Consider the following 22,654-nt stretch of genomic DNA (forward strand, 5'->3'; position numbering starts at 1 on the left):
TTCCATCGGGCAATTTAATCCAAACCAATCTATAGTCTATCAGTCTATCTATATACAAATATACGTCTAATACAATCACCTTGCGTCAACTATATGCAGGGCCATCGCCAAATGAACACCCACCATTCCAAATCACTTGCTCTCATTAGGAATGACAAAGTGCAAAACACCAGGCGCCTCGTTGTGGCCATGGCCCTTCTCAGAGACATAGATGCACTTCCTGAAGGTCGTCCAGAGCGAGTACAGGAAGCTCTCCTGCTTCTCCTCGTGATAGTTCGCACCCAACAAAGGCTGAATGGCGTGTGTGGCCTTCTCTGCGTGGTAGAAAGGAATGCGGCTGAACAAGTGGTGGACCACATGATAATCAATGATCTCGTGGAAAAAGTGACGTCCAATGAAACCGATGCTGCGATCAATGGTGGCCAGAGCACCCTTGGTATAGGTCCAGGTCTCGGCGCTGTAGTGAGGCACGGCAGGGTGGGTGTGCTGGAGATAGGTAATGGCAACTAGTACTGTTAGATCTGCTTAACCCATCGTAGAGAGGAATGTGAACTGACTCAGCCAGTGGTGGACCCAGAGGTAGGGGATCAGGTACAGGAGAACAACGTTCCAGCCTCCAATCTGAGTCGAGGCATAGTACAGAACGGATCCCATAATCAGCAAGCCCAGGTCGGACAGCGCAATGCTGACCCACTGAGCACGAGTGAAGATGTCTCCGAAGGGGTTGAAGTGGCTCGAGACGCCCTTCAGCGGACGGTTCTCGGGCAAACTTTTCGGACCAGCGGTGACATTCAGGAACAGATACAGCTGCCAGCCCATGAGCTGGTGACCAATGAGGTGGACGAAAGAGACAATTGGGGTCTCCTCGGTCAAGTGCTTCAGCTGTTCAATGCGCACGTTCTTCTTCTTGGCCAGCTGCGAGTCGGTCCAGGGCACAAAGACCGTATCCTTCTCCATGTTACCAGTGTAGCGGTGATGGCGAGCATGGGTGATCTTCCAGGAGAAGTAGGGCACCATCAAGAAGGAGTGAAGCGCCCAGCCGACGAAGTCGTTCAGCTTCTGGTGACGTGAAAAGGCACCATGACCGCATTCGTGGGCCAAAATCCACAACCCGGTGCCCACACAGCCCTGGAAGAAGCCATAGACAGCCCAGGCGATGATCCGCAGCTCCAGTGTAGGGAGGAGGTAGATGTGAAAGGCGGCGTAGGTCAGGATAGCGCAGTAGAGGATATCACGCGCAACGTAGAGGAGGGAGGTGACGGCCGAGGAGTCGAAGCACTCCTTGGGAATCGCATCCTTGAGGTCTTTCAAATTGGGGACTGTGTCATCTTCGACTTCCTACAAGAGGAGTCAATCAGTATACGGAGTATATAAGCAGGTATCTCAAGCATACATACCACCACGGTGACAATGGGCTCCTTTTTGCGTAATTCGGTCAAAGTCATCTCTGCAGACTATGATCCCACTGAAAATTCCGAACAGAGGGGATTGAAATTGTGTGAAAGGGAAGCAGTGTGTGGCCTTCTGAAATTTTGTAGGGGTGCCATTGTGAGTAAATTCTTTGATCAGCATCCACTAAGAGGACCCAATCAGGCTAATCGTGTTCCTGACTTCTTCTGGAAGGCTTCTCGCCACAAGCAGAAAGCTGCGGTTGAACCACGGAACGGTGTCAGACTCTGTATTCACGCTAAATATCAATATCTCGGCGCCCCCTGAGTGGCTAACTTTCTTTCCAGTGTGGAAGACGTTCTACCCAGTCGAGGCCCTCCCGCGGAATCTGCCCGTGCACAGTGGAGGTCACAATCCCAACAGTTTCAAATCACAGTCGGATCTGGAGCAAAGTTGGTTTCTCTTGATGTTTTTGCGGGACAGAAGAACAAGGATAACTTGCTTCTTCAGGCTGGAGTATCGATAAGCTCTCAGATGGCAGGAAAAGGGGAAGCCCCTCTTTGGTCTCCCCTGATCTGCTACTCCGTAGTTGATAACTTGATGCCGCAGAAGTAAGGGATGATCGGCTGCAGCCAGAAATCCCCGTCCCCCACCGCCCTCGCATGACACCAAACCCCTTTGAGCTTAGCCCTCTCGTTTTCTGCCTTAAACCCTTAAGGTTTTTTTGGTATTTTTTTAGTGTCAACGTTTTCGCTTTCTCAACAATTTTTAGCGAGTCGTCCATACGGTCAATTTGGACTCGTATTCTTTTTTCTGCTCCTCTTCTCGGTCGTCTACAGCTCGTCTTAGGGCTTGTCAATACAGAGGTGATTCGCTCTTCGCCTATTGGCTATTGGCGATGTACACTGAGTCGATCACGCCCTTGCGGCAATAGTTCGGGGTTTGATAGTAGCAGAGCCCTCACCGAGCATCCCCGTCGCATACACATAATGTTACTAATTTCGGCACTGAGAAGACGCTGTCAAAATGGCGTATCTGTTCTTTTCATGCCATCAACTCTAAGAAATTGGTCAAAAGTCGCCTCTCTCCTTCATAATCCAGCCCTACAAGAATCGCTTGGCCGCTCAAAATCACCCCAAGCTGCTGCTTCGTGACGGACAACATAAACCCAGGCTTCTCCTCTGATTCCACTTGTTCGATGGTCGTGCGGGCTGTCAACACCACACTAATTACAATCAATCTCCACCAGCGGCCCATGTCTCTCACATGAATGTCGATCACAAGGGCCTCACTTGCTGCCCGAGGCTCATTGAGCCGGACGGACAGCAGACTCAGCCACTGCTCCACCGAGTGAAGGGGGTGAGCCCCCGGCCCGCCAGCCCCGGAGTACACAGTATGGCGCTCAACTTCTTCGCGGAGGTCCAGCGCCCCGGAGAGATACAAATTTCTCCACGTCGAACTCTCCGCACCGTAGCCCAGTCGCTCCAACACAGAAGCCAAAGCCAACCAAGGCTTCTTATCGGTTGGATGCAAGGCGACTGCATGTCCCAAGAGCGTAGCAGCGAATCGCAAATCCCCTTCGCGAGCGTACGCCTCGGCTTTCTGCGCCACTGTATCGATTCCTCCCATGCAGTCGACGCAGCGCCTTGCGTTCTCTACAGGCGGAGGCTTCCAAAGATGGATCGGGTTGCCGTCGAACCACCCCATGTAGCGTTGATAGATGCCCATGACGTTGTGGCAGGCCGATCCGTAGAATCCCTGTGCATGCCACGCCCTTCTGCAGCGCCGGTGGCAGAGTCAACGTCTCGGCGATCTCAATCCCGGTCAATCCCTGGTTCATCATCCGGACTGCCTGATCATGGAATAACCATACAGATCCCTCTGTTCGGCAATCAGCCGTTGAATCTCTCTCCGGCCCCAGGTCGGCCAATTATGCCCGGCACATAACACCTCCGACCGACCCCCGAGCAGGACGAGCGACTCATCCAGATATCTTGCCCAAGCCTGCGCATCCCTCACCAGCACCCCTCTCAAAGTAACGATATTATGTAAAGAATGCGTCGCACACTCAGCGATGTAAAGCGCGCGATGATCCGGAAAGAAGAAGTTCATTTTCGCTGGCGCCTCCGTGTCCGGCACCAGCTGGAACTGGACCCTAACCCATCGACCACCCTTCCCTCCCCAGTGACCGTGATGTGCTGATTCGGCGGGATCAACGAGGGCGACATTTCTGATTCCCCATATTCTCCTTCCAAAAAAGTCGACCTTCACTATATTGAGCGTTAGACGCAGGCAGAAAATGTCGGGTTCGAGCAACTTACGACGAGAATGCTGGCCGATATCTGTTATTTCGTCCTAGGCGAGATCCCAGCGACCGTATATATGGTCGTCAAGCCATTTACGCGCGGATCTATGAAGACACGATGGGTACGTGATGGATAAAAAGCGAGTAAGCGAGTTATAGGTAATGCTAGTCTCTCTTGAGCTTGTCAATCTGGTCGATGATTGCTTGGGCTATGGAGGCTTTTGGGCAGAATGATTATGAAGATCAAGCAGAGTTTGAGCCAGTCTGCTCATCTGGGTGGTGGGTGTCGAAATTGAGTAACGAATGCTATAGGTGGTTTCATCCTCAGGCGGTTGGTGAGATATTAGCCTCATTAGACAGGACGGGAGGCGAGTTCAAGATCAAGAAGCTAACCTTGCAATAATAGCCGTAGCCGCCAACGAGGCCCTGACTGCCAGCTACATCAGTTTCTAAGGAACATCTCAGTCACGGTAGCCTGAGCGGCAATGAGACCAGCCAGAAACAGGGATAGAAGGAGCCTGGAGATCACAGTTGAAACGTGTGAGATTCGGTTGCTGATTGCAAGGAGGGGAGTGACCATTATCGAGAATCCTGGGTGAGAATCAAAGAACGATGCTAGACAGTGGGTGGTTGAGAGGGATCGGACAGAGGATGCGTTACGCAGACCACCGCAGCCAGTGTGATAAACAAGCGCTACCCATCAGAAACGTGGTAAGAAGATAGGCAGAATATCAGTCTGTCTCAGCTGATTCTCGTCATATACACCCGGCAGAGCACCTAGTCCAGGCCTCACTGAAGTAAGAGATGAATAAGGTAGCTCAGCGAGCTGGCAGCGCAACATGTTATGTTATTATTGACCACCAAGCCCACTTCTTGCATCACTAAGTAATCGGACTGCGTTTCAGATTCTGGCAAAAGAAATCATATTCTATCCACATGCATGCTGCTGTCCTCATTAAGCATTAATCTATAGTCACCCATATTTTGATCTAAGCTTCGTAATTTCATACCATGACTTTTCACCTCCCTTTCTCAGACCTCTACCGGAGTAGCAGGTCTAGTCGCCATCGTCTCCTCCTTCTTCTTTCTCTCATCCTCCATCAACCGCTGACAGAAAGGGCTCTTTCTCCGGATCCACTCCCCAGCATAGATAAACATCACTGGGATGGGAATACACGCCAGACTGGCGAACCCCAGAATAGACGTTGCCCACCCCACGCCCAGTGCAGAGTACATGGGGTCGGCAGCCAGTGGGAACACAGCACCAAGAATGCTTCGTGTGATCAGCGAGGCAGACAATGCGCTCGCGGAGTAGATCTTGTACGCGTCGGTGACATATGTCAAGAGAGAGATGAAGATGATCTGATAGCCGACGCCGAAGAACAAGCCCGAAAGAGCCGGTACCAGCCAGTAAACGTGACGATCCGCGGTCCAAGCAAGCCAGAAAAGACTTATTGTAAGACAGGGACCGCCGATAAGGCAGATTGGAAGGCGCTGGTATTCTGGGATGGTGGTCCACTTCTTGCCCTGCGCTTTCGCTTTTTCATAGTAAATGTCGTAGTAAAGGGATATGAGGCCGGATGAAGCCGCGCCAATACCGACTGCGTAGTTGTTAGCATGCGAAGCGGAGGTGAACTCGGGCAGTCATACTAGGTAGAAAGCAGAGAGAAGTCTGCTGGACGTCAAAACCATATGTTCCTGTAAAGCTCTGTCAATGATTCCCTCTTCATTTAGCAGGAAGATATCACAATGAAGCTTACCTTCAAAGATGATAGGATATGCCGCAAAACAGAAGAAAATGAGGGCGTAGGCAAAAGAGATATAAAGAGCACTGAACAGAATGATAGGCTCGAAGATGACCATGGTAATGGGTCTGGTAAATATTTCGAGAAGATTCGTATTAACCTCTACCTTCTTGAGGTCAAGCTGGGAAATGTAGGTCTGTGTTGTAGATGTGCTGTTCAGCTGTTTCACTTTCCGTTTGAGTATGACGCGCGCAAATGTTTCTGCTCACGCAGCTCGTCAGTATACACATTACCCTTGCCGGGCCTTTGAATAGCACTTACCCGGAAGAAAGAGCGCGCCAAGCCAGCAACATCCAGCTAGTATCAGATCGATCCGAAAGGCCCAGCGCCAGCCATACTGTGCGCTGCACCCCGACATGATCGGTCCCACAATGGGACCAAAACTTGCAGCCTATCCTCTTGGGTTATTCCAAATGCACTGAAACATTAGACGGAGAGTAGCCGAGCAACGTACAGACATATAGAAGGTCATAATGCGGCCACGGATCCGTGGGTTCGAGAACATGTCTGCATATACGCCACCGACAACTGTCTGCGGGGCAGCGCCCATCGCACCACAGATAAAACGAAATACCAAGAACGATGGCCAATTCGGTGCCAAAGCACAGGCAAGTGTCGCTAGAACAAAGACCGTGAAGCTTCCAAGTAGAACATCTCTTCGTCCAATTGTTTCACTGAGAGGACTAAACCCCAGAGGACCAACAACATATCCAATCAGAAAGATCCCAGATGGCAGAACCTTCTGTGAGCTTCCTTGGATGCCGAACTCCTCCATGATGTATGGAACAACATTGCTAGGCAAAGAGGACGAGATTCCGGAATTGAGGACAAGGAACAACGCAGAGAGAACAGTGTATATCTTCTTGGCCTTCAAACAACCACACCGGTTAGCACAATCAAGACGAAGCCTCTGTCTTATGCTCAAGAAACATACATTGCTCCAATTTGTTGGGTGTGCTATCGAATCATGGTCGAAATCTACCACAGTTCGATCGTCCATCAGTTTAGTTAACTGATATCCTTCTATGGGTGTCGTAGTTGAGCTTTCTGAGAGACCGGATAGCGCTCGATTGTTTTGAAAGGCATTTTTCTCATCTGTCATACTGCATGAGACACGAACAATGCGAGGGTAGACCTTCAGCTCCTACCTGCGGCATCATGTTTGGGTATAGAACCCTCGACGGGTGTTTTTGTAGTCATTTTTCTTCTCGTGCTTCTAGTGCAAACGAGTTCAAAAGAAGACAAGTAATCTTGAATATCCTGTGGTGTGCTTGTATAACTTCATTTTGTCGCTGTTGCGGATAACGACCGTTATATAGCGCTTTCAACTAGTGGTACACTACAGCAATGAGGTATCCGTGAGTCACGATAACAACGTAACCCTGCGCGCATTGAGGCATTTGATGGAGTTCTTGGCTTGGAATATGTTGCGAAGGCCCAATCGTAGACCTCGTTTACTCGGATTTTCGTCAATCGCCAAACCGGGGCCGGTCCGGCCCCGGTGGAGCGGGCTGTCCACACAACGGCCCCGACCTGGAGCCGGTCGATAAGTTCAATGTTGGCAACGCAGTCTAGAACTCCTGAAGCCCAGAAACTTTGGCAGACCGCGATGCATCAGGTCTATGACCCACTTCAAGGGACGATCACCGGACACCAAGGCACTTATGCAGTGACTCCCAAATCCCGTTCTACAGTATTGGCTGGGATTTGACTCACGTCCGTTGTCGAGTCCACCGCAACTTGGTCGCAGAATTATCTCACCTACTCTCTTATCAGTCTTGACTTTCTGTCAACGTACAGGTTGGCGCTTGTGATATTAATCCCTGAAACAGGTCCCTGCAATAGGCGTGGCCTTCACAAACGTGTTAGGAACTACCTGTTTCAGGGCGTACCACACGGTTCAGTCACACGTACATTACTTGTCCCACATGAAAGATGTCCTGCTTGATAGTAGATGCTCGAGCTTCTCGGTTACTGCGGCATCGAAGGCATCGCAGGGAGGAAATCAAATATGTCGTTCTGTTCTTCTTCGAACAGGCCGAATGAGTCTGCGATTGGGTGGCATAGGTTCCAGTTGGGAGCTTCCATTGGCCCTGGTGGCCGGGGTGGAAACTGCCTAGCAGGGGGCTGTCTGTCGGTATTGGGCATTGAAAGCAGGTCAGTATCTTTGACCCCTTGGTGGATCGTCTCCGTGGCTCCATAGCTAGCTTGCTCTGCTAGCGCCGATGCAGTCGATATGGCTACTTTATCACCGTCTAGATCCTTGTTCATGCCAAGCTGCTCATTCGCCAGCCTGGTGTCGTCTGGGGCATCCAAGTAATCGTCTCTTTGTCCGCGCTGGCTGGCGACAAGCGCGCGACCATAGTTCACAAAGATCGACACGGTTCGGTGGATATCCGGGTAGGGAGGTTGTTTAAGAAGGTCGCATATCAGCTGCGCTCTTTCAAGGAGCAAATCCTGATCAATCAGATCTGGCCTCCATCTCGCGATTCGTAGTGAAAATGTTGCTACTTAGAATCAGCTGTTTGGTGTCACCGTGAACAACAGGAATTACGGCTGTTAGAACAACTCACTGACAAAAGCTATTGTCAAGGCCGGGTACGTCGGGGTCCACGACAATTGGCATCTATATGATGTTTCCGAGATGATCAAACCCAGCTGGTCCATGGTTGCCGAAGCAAGCGAGCGCCATAAATGAGAAATGTCCGAATTATCGGTGTCAGTGTCTGATTCCGTGCTGCCGGAGCGTAGCTTCTGGATCCTAGCCAGCGATGCGCAAAACGCGAAGATTCGTGCATAGTTATGCATTAGTTTGAGACTGCAGCGCTGGAACGCCCCCGCATGAAAGCCATTATCTTCAAGGAAGGTCATAGTTAGCATCCACGAACATGTTGGTCCGGGGCGTGGTCCTTACTCTTATGGATCTCATCCCACGTATTCCACCATGTCTGTAATCTTGACATGACAGCTGGTAGTTCAATGCTGGCGATCTCGCGGATGGTTTTGGAGTTTTCGACTATCATACGGAATTGACCTAACAACGTCAGAGACGGGATCTAGGGATAGAGAGCCGTCCACTTACTCCGGAGCTGATGTAATTCGATAATGGATATGGTGCGCATGTCGCAAGGCAAGGACAGCGGGTAATCGAGGAATCTACGTAGTTTAGTAGTATCGACAGCGTCAATTCTGGACTTGCGACCTGTGCCGGATGCGACATCCAGTTCAAGGGTGAAGCTAATCAGCCAAGTCCTTGTCTGCCATACCAGCTTACGCTCCTCCAAGGTAGCAGAAAGAGCACTCCTGGGTACATCCTTCTGTGAGAGCAAGGTATCCAGGGACTTTTCTAGGCCGGAGTCTAGAGCAGTGCGTAAGATTAGAGCCGTGGAGAACCATGTTTTCTCTGAATAGGCCGCGAGCAGGATCATCCCCTGAACCGTTTCGACTTTCGTCGGTCGTTCAAAGAAGCTGTCCTCCGCCAGCCTCTGTGCTTCATCTTGCAACACACGCTGCAAATGGGTATTGCTTCGTAGATCAATGACAGCACGGCTAGCTATGTAGATCATGACCGAGAAGCAGAAAAGCGAGCGCGATCGGATCGAATCGAAGGTGTCGCGGATGGGATCAAAGAGTGCGAGAAAGTTCTTACTGCCGTTGAAGAACCTGATCTTGAAGCTTAGTGTTGTGTTCGCCTACATGCTTCAGGGGTTGTACATACCGTTCATACATCGACCGTGCCTGCTCCTCACTGATGATGCCTCGCGCGATGATGTCGCTCCGGAGATCAGCCTTGTTCGGGCTATCCATGAATATCTGCTATCGCATTAGCGATGTGCACTTCGTGATATGAGGCCAACGTACACTACTAGACCCCAGCAGATTCACGGACATGGAATGCACCACCGACACGGGGGCAATCATATCATTAGGGCTCAATTGCTGACTATCTTGACCGTGCTGCTCAGAGGTTCCTGGCGACCGGAGATCCGTCGAGTCAGGCAAGTCGTCGAGCGAGGCATTCAGGGGATCGTTCTGAACAGCCGGCCCGGGCGAATATTCTTGCTCTCGGGACGAGGGTGTATCGAAACCGGTCGGTTCATTCCACGGGGATCTCGCTACTTGTCGCCTAGAACCATATCAGCCCACTGCATGGCACCGGTTCAGTTCCCGAAATCACCTACCGGGAGGGCCTGGGAGAGATGTGACGCTGGCTGCGTCGCCTTTCGTCAACAATGGGATCGAGGATACAGTCGCGACCAGCACTGCGGCAGCGTGCACAGGGGACCTGGCTGCGTGCATCGCAACGCATTTTCTGTTTCCTGCACCAGCGACATGCCTTGAAGAAGCGCGGAGGAGCATTTCCCGATCGGAAGCGTAGTTCCGACATCCTTTCGCTCGTGGTGGGAATAATATGTAGCTTCGTGGTTTCGAGTTTCCGGTTGAGATGGTTTTGCGAGGAAATTCGGGAAAGGTGGAGAGCGAATGATGGAGCGGCTTCTCGGGGGGCTTTCGGCCGACCGGAATTGCGCCTACAATTCTTCCAACCATCACGACTGTTCAGTATTCAGTGAAGTTGACCTCCACTGAGTATGAGAAGCCAATTCTCGCTCACTGATGTTGATCTCTAGATCACAATTTCGCGACCAATCAATTTGCAGAACTCAATCTACAGTCTGCCAAGATGCGGAGAGAATGTACATTCGTGATGTCATTCGCGCCCCTTGCTTGCTCGGGTTGAATTCGAATTCGCGAAGGATAAGAGACTGCGGAGTACTACATGATCACCGTCTAAACTAGAAGCAAGAGTTCGACTTCCAGATTATCATTTAACCGACCCATTCTCCACGGCTCCATATCTCCCTTATGCTAAAAGAAGCGTGCTTTACCTCGGACCTCTTTTTCTCTTTAGAACTCTGGTTGATATATTCGTAAAACCCACCGCTACTTCACCAAACCAATCTAAGCATTCCTCTCATTCCAATTCCGATCAAACACATTCAACGACCGCTGAGCAGACGGAACAAGATCCAGCGCCTTCACTGAAGCATTCACCGGCTGCTGCAACATGAAAACTGCCGCTCTGGCAATATCCTCCGACACCAAGGGCTGATACCCCTCAAAGAACCGATCATACATCTCCTTATCATGCCCCACGCGCAGCGAATGGAAGTTTGTAGCGACACATCCCGGGCGCAGGGCGAGAACGCGAATGTTCGTCCCACTCAGCTCATTGCGGAGCGCGTTCGTGAACCCTTCCTGGGCGGCCTTGTTGGTGTGGTAGACGCACTCCCCAGAGAATGGCGGCACCTCGAGCCCCGTGACGGAGGTGATGTTGAGGATCGTGCCGGCTTTGCGAGGGATCATGGAGGCGTTCAGCACGGCGTGTGTGACGAACATCCATCCGTTGATGTTGGTGTTGTTCATGGTGAGGATGTCGGCAATTTTGAGCTCGTGGAAGGGCGCGGGGGCGCCGAGAGCGAGACCGGCCTGGTGAGATGGGTTAGTTTTATGTAGTGTTTGGAATTGGGAATGAAGAGGGAGAAAGACATTGTTGATGAGGATGTCGATCTGGCCAAGCTCTTGTGTGCTGGACTTGACAGCAGATTCGACTGCTTCGTAGGATTGGATGTCTACCGCTTTGCTGATGATCTTGACGCTCGGGTGTTGTTTTTGAATTCGACCCGCGAGAGCGTGGAGTTTATCCTAGCCGTGATTGAACATAGTGAGTTTTCTCAGCGCAGTGCAAATGTCAAAAGCAAGTCTCACTTCAGATCGGGCAAACAGGATTAGGTTGGCGCCCTGTTCTGCAACTGAGCTAGCGATCGCCTCGCCGATGCCCATCGAAGCTCCCGTCTGCACTCATGTTAGCCAGGAACATCGGAAGAGGTAGGAGGGGTATGCACGCACAATAACCACATTCAGTCCTTGTAGTGACATACTGATGAGTCAAAACTGAATCCGTGATCATGCTTTTTGAGATCTAAAGGGGATAATTATAGAATATCCCCATGAAGCGTGGGACGTCATAGTGGGTACAATTTCAGGGTCTCGATTTCTAAGCAACAAAATTTCAGCATCTCCTATTGGCCGAAGCATGAACCATAAGCTATCGGGCTCTCGGGTGAGTATAGCAGCTGTGGGGATTTCAGGAATGGTGATAGCAGATATTTATGTATGTTCTGAACCCCGATCAGGTTTTAGAGGTCCGGATCTTGTTCAGTCTCCTTGATGGCATCAGTGACCTGGCAGACTATGATGATGAGCGCCTCTTAAGCTTTGCCTGTAGTGAGTGTCTCGTGATTTGACCAAGACAATGGAAGTCACCTAAGACAAAAAAAGAGAGTACTAGGTGCCAGTATCAATATAGCCGAGCTAGGAACAATTGTTTAGGTTTCTTATGATGTAGGAACCAAAGGTATATATATAACTTTCCCGCAATGACGGGTACTATTCTAGCGAACGAGAACTCTTATCGTAATGAGTTTAACGACACCTCACAACCCCGCATCTTGGCCAATCCTAGTGAAAGATTGCACATGCTCTGTGATATTAGGCAAATTCGTCGCAGGAAAACAAGCGACCGTCTGTTCCATACCTATGAACTGGTTTCCGGAGGTCCTGAAATCCAGCACTCGAAGCAGGAAAAGTACCGTAACAGCCTTCAGGAAACAACAGCAAATGCAGTCAGCTCAAAATCATCAGTCACCAGACGAAGAAAACAGGAGGTAGGATGAAACTCGGACTCGTCTCGAGTCCAAAGGACCCAGACCTCCGAGCCCCTAGCATATCTCGGTCGAGATGCAATCCTCATCGAGGTCGTGGTTCGATCCAAGTGCCCACATGCGCTGCTACTGAGAGACTGCAATGCAACCCGACCTCCTAGAAACTGTAGCCGACTGATCCGAAGCCGGCAGGAGGCCTTGGAAGTGGCTCGTTTACTCTGCACATCACTGAAGCCTGGCAGATACCGTCAGCCAGAGCGTTATGCACGAGTCTTGATCCTTTCATTAGAAAGAATGTGAGAAAAAGCTAAACCTGATGCAATGAGAGGCAGAGGTCTGGAGGGGTCCTTATCCTTCAAATCGAAGCTACTTGCAGACTGACAGAGCTTTTACGAGGGAAACTGGCGATACTTGGAGGCGAGGGACAAACTCCTTACCTCGCGCACATGAGAAGCAGTCATGAGATATTTTCGTCGCGCTTTAACCTGTGCGCCATTAATGTCAGGTATAGTGGCGCCTCATTGCGCCCCTTAAAAGGGCAACAATGTATATATTGTAAATAGAGCATCGAAGCAAGAATTGTATGGGAAATCAAGAGCAACCATGGGGCACTTCACAGAGACAAGCCAGCCTTCGACGAAGTCTTCAAAATGGCCCGTCAATTCTTATCTATTGATGAACGCAATCATCTTCGCCTTGGCAGGGATCTGTAAGGGGTTTGACGAAGGTAAGAGGCGAATATCCGCCTTTCATACCGTCAACCATCTAACTCAGCAGCGAACATCGCATGTCTGGTTGTGCAGTCGCGATTCCGCATCGCATTTGGAGTCGATAGGCAATCCCCGGACGAATATGCCAACACCACAGGGTGGATTGTATCAATATTCACGGCTGGGTCGATCTTTGGTTGTCTGGCTGTGAGTCTAATCCCACTAGATGGTGGTTACCAGACTGTTAACGGTCCCTCAATAGTGCTTGCCAGTCAACGATCGCCTCGGAAGAAGATGGAGTTTGCGTCTATCAACCTTGATATATGCAGCAGGTGTGGTTGGACAGGCCCTCAGTCATGGGAGTTTGTCCGCCTTTTACGCGTCCAGATTCATAGCTGGATTTGGTGGTGGTGGCATCACTGTCGTCCCTGCCATGTACATCTCGGAGGTAGTGCAATTCCTTTGACCTGGGAATGAGACAAGTGGGCTTATCAGTCTCCTAGATCGCTCCCAAGAGGATTCGCGGACTTCTGGCTATCCAGTACTCCACCTGCCAACAGCTGGGTTCCGTATTCGGTTTCTTCATCAACTATGGCCTCACAAAAGCGTATGACGGAATAGACCTGCAATGGATGCTTCCTACGCTCCTTCAGCTGATACCTGCCTTCATGTGGGGCTTCGGGACCTTTATGTGTGTGGAATCTCCGCGATGGTTACTATATGTCGGCCGGCGCGAACAAGCGGTTGCCACGGTATCCCGACTCCGGAGCTTGCCGAATGGTCATACCGAAGTGATGTCCGACATCCAAATCATGGAATCGCAGATCTTATATGAGCGAGAAGCTGTCGTAGGAGCGACACAGTGGGATTTAATGAAGGAACTGCTGGTTTCTGTCGAAAATCGACGCCGATTCCTGCTTGTCTTCATGGCGCACCTATTCTCACAGTGGTCGGGGGCCAGTGCAATCACGCAGTATCTCCCCACTATCTTCAGCTACCTGAACATCCCGAGTGAAACAGCCTCACTGGCGACCGGTCTGTACGCCGTGACCAAGTTTGTCAGCTGCCTGATTTTCTCATTGCTGGTGATTGATTTCATCGGACGTCGGAGATCTTTAATGACGGGGATCACCCTGCAGACCACTACCTTGGTCTACCTGGCGTGTTATCTTGGTATCTCTCGCACAATGACCGCTACCCACATCGCCGAGACTCCTAGCGTCTCTCGGGCCTCGACTGCGGCCATGGCAGCGATTTTTATCCATGGGGTGGGCTGGAATATTGGGTGGTATGGCATGCCGTACCTTATCGGGGCTGAGGTGTATCCGATCCGCATCCGATCACTGGCTGTCTCAATGGGCATGGCCTTTCACTGGGCGTTCTTTTTCGGATGTTCACGGGCGACTCCTGATATGCTGGAGGTGATGCAAGAATGGGGCGCATTTGCCTTCTTTGCCTGCATATGCTTCATCTCCCTGGTATATGTGTTCTTTGCCATGCCAGTAAGTGACTTCCGGGGGCATTGTCTGAGTTAGTACTCATCGTGAGTGCACTTGCTAACTTGGTTCAGGATACGACTGGACGATCTTTGGAGTCACTGGACAGTTTGTTCCAGAGGCCCTGGTACACAGTTTATCAGGTAGCATATGCAAAGAACGATAATAATGTGGGAGGGGTGGTATAAAACGGCTGAGGGGGGAAGATATCAGCTACAAACTGAAAGATCCTTCGGTTGGTGGGTAGTTCATTGTATGTACAGTAAATGATTAGTTTAAGTAGTTGATGTTCAACTTGTCCCGTGCGTGCTGCCGTTCCGTCCCACCTCAGCTTGTGTCACATGTCACGATACCTACATACAAACCTTCGTATGAATGTAAGTTAGCAAATTTCTACCTTATCCTACTCAGGCCCTGTCCACACTTCCTTAAGACGGTATCATTTGTGTTGATTAAGATTATAGTTCAAACTGGCGCCGGTTATTTAGGAGCTATATATATAAGAGCTTCTCAGTTACAACCGAATATGGCCTGGAACTAGCTTTATGCTCATCACGTAAAGGAATACTTATTTCTGGAGGTATTGAAGGATTGTAGTTACCTACTGAAGATGAAGCTAATTTACATCTAGTAAGTACTCAACGCCAGTCTAACTGCTTTTATCTATCATGCTCTATTCAACGTGTTTTCCTAACGTGTTTTCCTAGGAATCGCGGTCATGTTTGACCCAGTAGCCAAGATAAAGTTGACATTGAGACGTGCCAGGCGTAAGGATCATGTACAGAGCTCTCTCACCCCGCTGTCATTTCTGGGATACAGTGAACCCTGGAATTAACAACTCATGCAGCATGCACTCTTTGTTCGTTCTATACTGGCTCGAAAAGTCCCGTATCTAGAGGCTTTTATCCGTGACCGTTACAAGGCTTTTATGCAGAAGTTTAGTTGTATTAGTTCCTCCCGGTTTATATCCGTCAAGACCCACAACTCTAATAGTTGGTCTAGCCCAAAGGGGGGAAGAGGCCGAGCTCTGCCGCCGTCGGGCTTTATGAGCCACCGATCTTCCGATCCATACAAGTTATGTACTGTGCAGCAAGATCATCCAGGGAAGGAGGAATCATTTGGATAGCGTTGATGGAATGGATTGCCTAGTGCTGAGGACGGCAACCACAGAACTATCGTGGTAAGTTCCACGTGTACAGTCATATAACTAGGATTCCGGAATAGCCCATTGTCACCACGTACTATCTAAAGGACTATCTGTGCTATTTCACAGCCACATCTCTTTGCGGTGGTATGTATAATGGTAAGCTTTCAAGATATTTCTTCCTGCTGTTATAAATATTCCGGTTGACCCCAGTTAAATTAGAGTATGATAGGATCTTCAAGGATTCGAATCCCTTGAGGCGGTGAGATTATTTAAACACCGCTTTCCTTACTTAGTCTGGTTCTGAAGCTAGTAAGACCTCTTAGATGACCATTCTCCTGAGATTCATGGTGGTGAGAAACTGCTAGTATGACTGCTACTACACCTAGTACCACTCCAGAGGTGCCTCCGAAGTCTACATGGCTTAGCTGCGAGGATAGGATCCGTGTGTTTACTTAACAAGATGCAGGATTTACTTACCAACAAATTTCTGTACAATTTTGATTTACCTATCCTTTAATACAATATACGTGTCAAGATAAGCAATCAGCACCCTGAAAACCCCCGAGGCCAGCGTCCTAAGAAACCCGAAGAAGATATAAATATCATCTTTACCTTCATAACTTCGTCGAAACGTGCACGCTGTCTACCTTATAAACAGGTTGTCAAAGAACTCAATCTTCCCTGTGGAGAGACTGCACTTGCTCTAGCACTTTTAAAAAACGAACTTATTCTCGATGTAAAGCTCTTCAAAAGCCACCCTTAACAAAAGCAAATAAACGTGTACGTCTTGCCTGGGCCGTAGATCATATAAATTGGACAACATGAACAATGGAATCAAATTCTCTGGTCTGATGGGAGTTAGGTTACTTCAGGCTAGTGACCCGAATCTGGGTTACTAGAAAGGCAGGGAAAGCATTAGAAGAGACCCATCTTCGTACTTCTTCAAGAAAGCGTGGTTGGATGTTTTGGGGATCGTTACATGGAGATTCAAAAGGTCCTTGTCTTTTCCGGGAGAAGGAATGGGGTTCTATCAATGCAGACAGCTAAATGTGAACGCATTATACTTATTATTGATGGCTATATACGTTTGAATCGGCTGCAAGATAGCTATCTCTATCTTATACATGATGGAGCTCCTGGCCATTCTAGTTAAGATATTATAAAAGAATCTCATGAGCGTGGTATCTACCCTATTACTTTGCCTGCTTTCTCACCTGATCTAAATCCTATGGAAATGGTATGAAACTGGATGAAAGATTAAATTCAAAAGAAATACCAAGATGATCGATACTTATCTTATGACACTCTCCGAGAGGTTGTACGGGCTTCCTGGGATGCAGTACCTGTAGACTTTCTAGAAGACCTTACTAAGTCTATGCGATTTAGATGTTAGGCAGTGATTGAGGCAGAAGGTGATTATACAAGGTACTAGATTAATCATCTAAATATAAGCAGCAGAATCAAAGAATTCGGATCCTCGAAGGTCCCATCATACTAACATTCTTACCGGGGTCAACCGGAGTATATTTATGCGCACTTCCCAGTCGGCGATTGCCGAACTTACGCCATTGATCTATCACCCAGATCTAAAGAGCCTATCTGATCGGCAAAGTCCAAAAGAGGAGCAAGAAACAATTCCTCGGGTACAGAACCCCTCCCCTTCCTCTCACTAATATGTCAGGAGCCAGAAATATGGTGGGAAAGAATCAAATAAGCCTAGTGCTCGGAGAGAGGATGTTCGGGCAGTGGATCGCCATAATGGTAAGATCCACTCAATAAGTAGTAGAGCTTGTCAAATTTGAAACGGGCTCAGTCAAATATACCCTGCACAAAAATAGTCACGCTCACATAACTTCGAAGTGCCGAATTCCCGATCGCCGACTTTTAATCTCTCCAACCCCCTCTTTGACTTTTGTTAGTTACCCCACCAACTGCTTCGGGTTACTTCAAAACTTAAATATGGGCTAACTATGACATTCTTCTGTCAATTTACCTATTGTCTTCTACCCGTACTCGCTGCAGTAATGCGGCAAGTTTGGCTAGCATTAAAAGGGCTAAACTGGCAGTCCAACAAATGTAGTGCTTTAGAAATTGACTGATTGTCCGTTTTGATTACTGAGACCAGACAGCTGTCTACAATGGCCACTGCCGCATGAAAGACCATATTGTTGTCTCCTTTGAATTAGTATTATTCGAGATCCGATCCTTCATGCAGTCACTAAACTGACGTATTAACCGAGACTTCATGCCTATAAATAGTACAATTTGGAAAATCTAGTTCATTTCTTTACTACATTACTTCTTCTACGGTCCATTCATTTTCCCTTTCCTCCGAATTATATCGATTGCGCAGTTTCTATATTTCAGCAAGCTTCATAATGCTTTCAATATGGATGCCTTGTTTTTTGATACATTTAGCTTTTATCTCTCAGGTTGCCCTTGCTGAAGATTATATCTCAAGTACTGCACTTGCAGAATGTAGCTCTAGCACGGCTATTAGTGTGAATTACTTTGATGCCAAAATGTCACGATCCGGGATGCTCGACCTTGCTTTCACTGGCTATCTTGATATATCAGGCAATGTCGCAGCTGATATTGTCATATTGGTCTATGGATATGAGATTCTGAACGAGACAATTAGTCTGTGTGATTTGGGCCTGGATAGTCTTTGTCCAATGGCATCTGGTGCAATTGACCTCCCACAGGCGAGCTTGAATGTGTCATCAATCGCAGCAGCAATTCCTGGTTAGTAATATGCCCTTCATCCTTTATAAAATTCTTCTAGGCTCATCGTGCTTTTAATAAGGCATTGGATACACTGTGCCAGACCTGGACGCTACGGTCCTTGTGTACGTCAACAATCAATCGACAGGAAAAAGTCTATCTTGTCTGTCGGCTGATCTTTCCAATGGTCACACGGTGTATCAAGCCGCAGTTTCATGGGTTTTTGCCGTCGTTATCGGTGTTGGTTTGATCGGATCCATCGTTGCCTCGATCAGAGGCCTTGTTAATACCGCCACCCACCTATCTTTCTCATCACTGTCTTTATTGGATTTTATGCAGTCGCAGGGAATGGTTGGCCTCTGCTCAGTCAATCTACCACCTATAGCGCAGTCATGGACACAGACTTTCCTATGGACTTTGGGTATCGTGTATCTTGGGTTTCAACAGACTTTCAGTACGTGGTACTTACGTGCAACAGGAGGCACTCCATCTACCATCGTGGAAGATTCAAATATGATCTAAGTGGTTGTGGAGAAGCGGGACTTTTCAGCCAATGATCGCACTCCCAGCAGAAGTCTACTCAGAAGAGCATCCTCGGACGGGTCAGACAGGAGTGAGATCACAGTGAAAGGATTCAGTCGAATGGCTTACCGAGCCGGGATTGAGCCTAGCAATATTTTCATGACCTCTTATTCCTCATTCATATTCGTCGGGCTCACGCTCTTCGTGGTATTGGCAGCATTCCAACTTGGGTGCCGTCTTCTTAAAAAGTTCAATAAGCTCCCCCAATGCCTGGAGGACGCTTCAATGTGCCTGCAGCGTGCTGACCGAGCGCTGGTTCTCCGATTCCTGGCTATTAATCTCCCTCCAATAACATCTTTTGGCTTCTGGGAGCTCTCGCAGATTGATTCTAGTGGGATAGTCGTCCTGACTGTAACCTGGTGGATCGGGCTCATATTATCTCTGGCATGGACTACAGGTAATACTATCTTCCGTGTTCAAAGGGCTCGGAAATTGGACATAACGCCAGCATACGTCCTATATTCGGGCATGATCGGATCCAAGTCGATACTCCTGCACATACATTATAGAGCAAACGCCTACTACTTCTCCGTCATACAACAATTATACATCGTAACGGAAGGTCTTACTCTCGCAGCCAGCCAGTCTGTTCCCAAAAAGCAAGCCATTATTCTCGTGCTCATCAATGCTATTATGATGGGCATCACAATTTGGATTCGCCCTTGCATAGATGGAAGCACGGATCGCCGCGCCATCACGACAGCTGTCCTCCATTTCTTGAACTCCATCTGCGTCCTTATTTTCTCGGATATCTTTGGCGGACCCACAATTGTTGTCAGTGTCGTCGGTGTGATATATTGCATGTATAATGCAGTATATATGCTTGTGCTTGTGATGTATATCATTATCCCCTTGGTCCGCGCCGTCAGCATGAAAAACCCCGAAGCTCGATACAAAATCGTCAAGGACAATCGCGAATCATTGATTTAGCTACATACACCAATTCCATTGGAGCTTCACGATATGAGTATTACCGCTTGTGGAAAAGCAGAGCCTTCTGTGCGTTTATTGCATTCATAAAAGTTTTCCGCCACATTTTGAGCATGGAGACACCGGTCCCTGAGAATATCAAATGCATTTCCTGTGAAAATATATGTACTATATATGACGCTACTGTTTTTAGTATACACTCCCCAAGAAAGAGTATGAATGACTGGTTCAATTAGTAACGGTAAAGATCATTGAGAGAGGTTTATCGACATGACAAATACTATTCTTTTTTTTTTCAAAAGCACTTTAGCTGCTTTGGACACCCTCCAAATCTTGATATTGGCGCGCATACTCTTGGTTTGTCTCTTGTAGTCGTTAAACCGAAGCTACCATACAATCTCTGAAGAGAACCGAGAGCCTCTCAGTGTCTATCGTGATCTGTTGCCGTCTTTGCTGTTAGGTTGCCTCGTGGTGTGCGCGGCTTCGGAACCGTCTGTGATATTGTACTCACCCCTTGCCAAGAAGTATCCGGCCCCACAACTTCCTTTGTTAATCTGGAGGGTGCAGTCCCGTGACGGTCGTTCTCCCCACGCCATGCCGATCCCGTGCCCAGGATCTCGGCCAGCATTATGAGGTATGCAGTAGCCAGCGTGCACAAATACATTCTGCATATATCATATGCCGCATCGGTAGACCTCTGCTCACCTCATGGGGTTGGGTGTGCAGTTGGGCTGGTAAGTTAGTCTGTAATACAAAGAGTGCGCTGCAAAGATTTTATAGAAACCTCTCTTTCTATGAGAATGTAGACTGGACCAGAGGTTTTCTGAATTCCTGGTAGGGCTGAGAGGTCAGCTCTGCTTTCCTACCTGTACCGCGTCTCCCCCCTCGGATACGTGTTTTTGTGTCTCGTGTTAAGAGTTGGCTAGATTAGAGGTACTGCTTAGCAGGGGTGAATAAGATTATATAATAGACTTACAACTATCTCTAGAAGGTCAGAATTCAAATAGATATATTATTGATTCTGGTTAGCTGATATTTTTGGATTCCCTCTCCTCTTTTACCAACATGGGTGATTTTAAGATTATCATCGTTGGTAGCGGATTGGCTGGTGTCACAGACCCCTGCTAGTTGATCTACTAGTACGGCGGACTCGTCGGGCAGAAAGCGTTGATAAAGGCAGTGCTTGGACAATCAGCAATACCATCAAAGGTATACCCAGGGTATACAGAGATCTCAGGATACCATTGGATCGACCATTGATCTGCCTTAAATGGTATATGATATGGTATACGAAGGATAGGATATAAGAACACTCTTTCATATACTTAGATAGTTCTGTTCTTTGTGCTTAATTCACATTATCTTTAAGTAACCATACATTAGGAAGCTTAGCAATACAACACTCATCCACACTTACTTACGGATCGTTGCGCAGCACTATCTGGCCTTACTTCTCTTCTCTTGTCCAAGCCCAGTTGCCCTTAGATAATCACTCAGCCTGATACCACCTCGATCCAGTTCGAGCGTACGTATACCAGTGAAGCTAAGCTAACAGGGACAGGGAAGCGATCCTAGGGTTTGACAGTAATTTACTCTGATACCTCGTTGATGCGCTCCGCAGCCCTATAGTAGCTGTAGAATGATTGCACACATGATCTGAATTACTACTAGGAAATAGCTATCATTCTATATGTTTATTTTATTATATTTAGTGGCGTTGATAGTTGAAGAGATCGATATCTAAGTACATGAAAATTGGGCTACTTGTCCGTTGCGACGACTCACCCGTTGGAATCAATACTTATTTAACTAATATGTATAGTAGTAAGAATAGTTATACGTAACATTTGTCTGCCTCACAGCTGTCCTCTTGGTTTTCTGCTTTTTAGAAAGTTCTTCAAGCTGTCTTCGTAGAACTTTTCTACTGGGACTTTTAGGGACCTGATCTAATACACGGATACCACCACAAAGTCGCTTGTGGTTTATAATCTTCCGGTTTATCCATGAGTGGGTCCCATTGATGACAGTCTTTATATCTCTTTATATTTCTATCTTGGGCTTGGCGACTAAGAGCAGTAAAAGTCAGAGGGAGTTCAACCACTTTCTCATCATCCACCCACAAGCCGACAACTCTGGCATCCTAAATATCGGGGTAGTCAACCAATCCCCTTCAAGTTCACTCGGGATCACCTGCAGACCTTTGTATTTGATAGTTTTCTTGGTACGGTGCTCGGCCCACTAGTGTAATACTTGAATTAACAAGATGGGATGCCGAAGAGGCCGTGACAGCCGTCAGGACTTGTAGTGTAAAGGGTGGCTCTTTATCCAGGATAACATATGTGACTATAAAAACGTCAATCGCACATGTATATACATAACTTACAGTATTTCGGGGCTGATTCCTTACCTAGTCAACAGGCTTTCTACCCTGACAAGTAAATCTTATTACATCCTTGAATCCAGAGAAAAAGCTATCAATGTCTCCTCCATACTTGAATGTATATCGATCGGCCTATAATTACGCAGGAATACAGCTTCTGTAACAGAAATATTATTTACAAGCTAGTCTTGATGCATGTTTGCGATGGACCGCGGTGGATGTCATAAAAGTCATAATTTCTGCCATTGGGCTGTGTTCTTGTGATATTTTTCGCGAACAAGACAGGACTTGATTTCCGATTCATTCAGGAACCATGAAATACAATTTTCCAAAAACTATTTTCAGTCATAGTATCCCGTAATTTGTGGCTTGATAAAACATAGCAGCTGTTGAAGATTGTCTAGAAAGTTTTAATTTTGAAACCTGGTTTGAGCGGGAGCGGGAGAACAGCTTGTGGGAGTCCG

The 22,654-nt window shown here is 48.1% G+C and overlaps 8 protein-coding genes across 8 annotated transcripts; 2 read left to right on the forward strand and 6 right to left on the reverse strand.

The window, feature by feature from the left end:
* On the reverse strand, positions 1-1,985 carry BP01DRAFT_233026 (oleate delta-12 desaturase). Its single transcript, XM_025571222.1, has 3 exons — positions 1,398-1,985; positions 558-1,328; positions 1-506 (listed from the first exon to the last, which is right to left on the reverse strand). Exons 1-3 carry the CDS (start codon positions 1,570-1,572, stop codon positions 133-135), a joined length of 1,320 nt encoding a protein of 439 aa, XP_025426072.1. The 5' UTR covers positions 1,573-1,985; the 3' UTR covers positions 1-132.
* A 448-nt stretch (positions 1,986-2,433) lies between these two features.
* BP01DRAFT_396121 (uncharacterized protein) lies at positions 2,434-3,501 on the reverse strand (the record flags this gene model as incomplete). Its single annotated transcript, XM_025578456.1, has 2 exons — positions 2,434-3,166; positions 3,263-3,501. The coding sequence occupies 2 exons, from the start codon at positions 3,499-3,501 to the stop codon at positions 2,434-2,436; spliced, it is 972 nt and encodes a 323-aa protein (XP_025426073.1).
* A 1,225-nt stretch (positions 3,502-4,726) lies between these two features.
* On the reverse strand, positions 4,727-6,499 carry BP01DRAFT_387653 (putative MFS multidrug transporter; the record flags this gene model as incomplete). Its single annotated transcript, XM_025577760.1, has 6 exons — positions 4,727-5,295; positions 5,345-5,392; positions 5,455-5,700; positions 5,761-5,890; positions 5,954-6,367; positions 6,434-6,499. The coding sequence occupies 6 exons, from the start codon at positions 6,497-6,499 to the stop codon at positions 4,727-4,729; spliced, it is 1,473 nt and encodes a 490-aa protein (XP_025426074.1).
* Positions 6,500-7,470: 971 nt separating this feature from the next.
* BP01DRAFT_378102 (Zn(II)2Cys6 transcription factor) lies at positions 7,471-9,886 on the reverse strand (the record flags this gene model as incomplete). The annotated part of the gene is made up of 7 exons (XM_025577037.1): positions 7,471-8,006; positions 8,073-8,354; positions 8,414-8,533; positions 8,582-9,162; positions 9,218-9,312; positions 9,361-9,625; positions 9,681-9,886. The coding sequence occupies 7 exons, from the start codon at positions 9,884-9,886 to the stop codon at positions 7,471-7,473; spliced, it is 2,085 nt and encodes a 694-aa protein (XP_025426075.1).
* A 519-nt stretch (positions 9,887-10,405) lies between these two features.
* BP01DRAFT_361539 (SDR family oxidoreductase) lies at positions 10,406-11,477 on the reverse strand. The gene is made up of 4 exons (XM_025576176.1): positions 11,407-11,477; positions 11,266-11,352; positions 11,047-11,202; positions 10,406-10,986 (listed from the first exon to the last, which is right to left on the reverse strand). Exons 1-4 carry the CDS (start codon positions 11,434-11,436, stop codon positions 10,459-10,461), a joined length of 801 nt encoding a protein of 266 aa, XP_025426076.1. The 5' UTR covers positions 11,437-11,477; the 3' UTR covers positions 10,406-10,458.
* Positions 11,478-12,824: 1,347 nt separating this feature from the next.
* Positions 12,825-15,198, forward strand: BP01DRAFT_378104 (general substrate transporter; the record flags this gene model as incomplete). Its single annotated transcript, XM_025577038.1, has 6 exons — positions 12,825-12,948; positions 12,999-13,138; positions 13,194-13,379; positions 13,435-14,433; positions 14,502-14,597; positions 15,193-15,198. 6 exons carry the CDS (start codon positions 12,825-12,827, stop codon positions 15,196-15,198), a joined length of 1,551 nt encoding a protein of 516 aa, XP_025426077.1.
* A 2,492-nt stretch (positions 15,199-17,690) lies between these two features.
* BP01DRAFT_419669 (transient receptor potential ion channel family protein) lies at positions 17,691-19,900 on the forward strand (the record flags this gene model as incomplete). Its single annotated transcript, XM_025579416.1, has 6 exons — positions 17,691-18,319; positions 18,381-18,796; positions 18,833-19,027; positions 19,070-19,432; positions 19,466-19,780; positions 19,811-19,900. The coding sequence occupies exons 1-6, from the start codon at positions 17,953-17,955 to the stop codon at positions 19,898-19,900; spliced, it is 1,746 nt and encodes a 581-aa protein (XP_025426078.1). The 5' UTR covers positions 17,691-17,952.
* A 1,764-nt stretch (positions 19,901-21,664) lies between these two features.
* Positions 21,665-21,814, reverse strand: BP01DRAFT_260899 (uncharacterized protein; the record flags this gene model as incomplete). Its single annotated transcript, XM_025571295.1, has 1 exon — positions 21,665-21,814. A coding segment is annotated over one exon (150 nt), but the record flags the coding sequence as incomplete, so codon positions are not given.
* Positions 21,815-22,654: the final 840 nt, after the last annotated feature.

Source organism: Aspergillus saccharolyticus (assembly GCF_003184585.1).
Source record: "Aspergillus saccharolyticus JOP 1030-1 unplaced genomic scaffold BP01scaffold_85, whole genome shotgun sequence".
Lineage (NCBI taxonomy): Eukaryota > Fungi > Ascomycota > Eurotiomycetes > Eurotiales > Aspergillaceae > Aspergillus > Aspergillus saccharolyticus.

Excerpts from the sequence above, each read along its gene's own strand:
- BP01DRAFT_233026 (XM_025571222.1), bottom strand. The coding sequence starts at position 1,572 with ATGCTGATCAAAGAATTTACTCACAATGGCACCCCTACAAAATTTCAG. Across the intron at positions 1,329-1,397 it reads AGCCCATTGTCACCGTGGTG|ATGACACAGTCCCCAATTTG; the intron begins GTATGTATGCTT and ends AGGAAGTCGAAG. Across the intron at positions 507-557 it reads CTGGGTCCACCACTGGCTGA|TTGCCATTACCTATCTCCAG; the intron begins GTCAGTTCACAT and ends TAACAGTACTAG.
- BP01DRAFT_361539 (XM_025576176.1), bottom strand. The coding sequence starts at position 11,436 with ATGTCACTACAAGGACTGAATGTGGTTATT. Across the intron at positions 11,353-11,406 it reads AAGGACTGAATGTGGTTATT|ACGGGAGCTTCGATGGGCAT; the intron begins GTGCGTGCATAC and ends ACATGAGTGCAG. Across the intron at positions 10,987-11,046 it reads TCGACATCCTCATCAACAAT|GCCGGTCTCGCTCTCGGCGC; the intron begins GTCTTTCTCCCT and ends CCATCTCACCAG.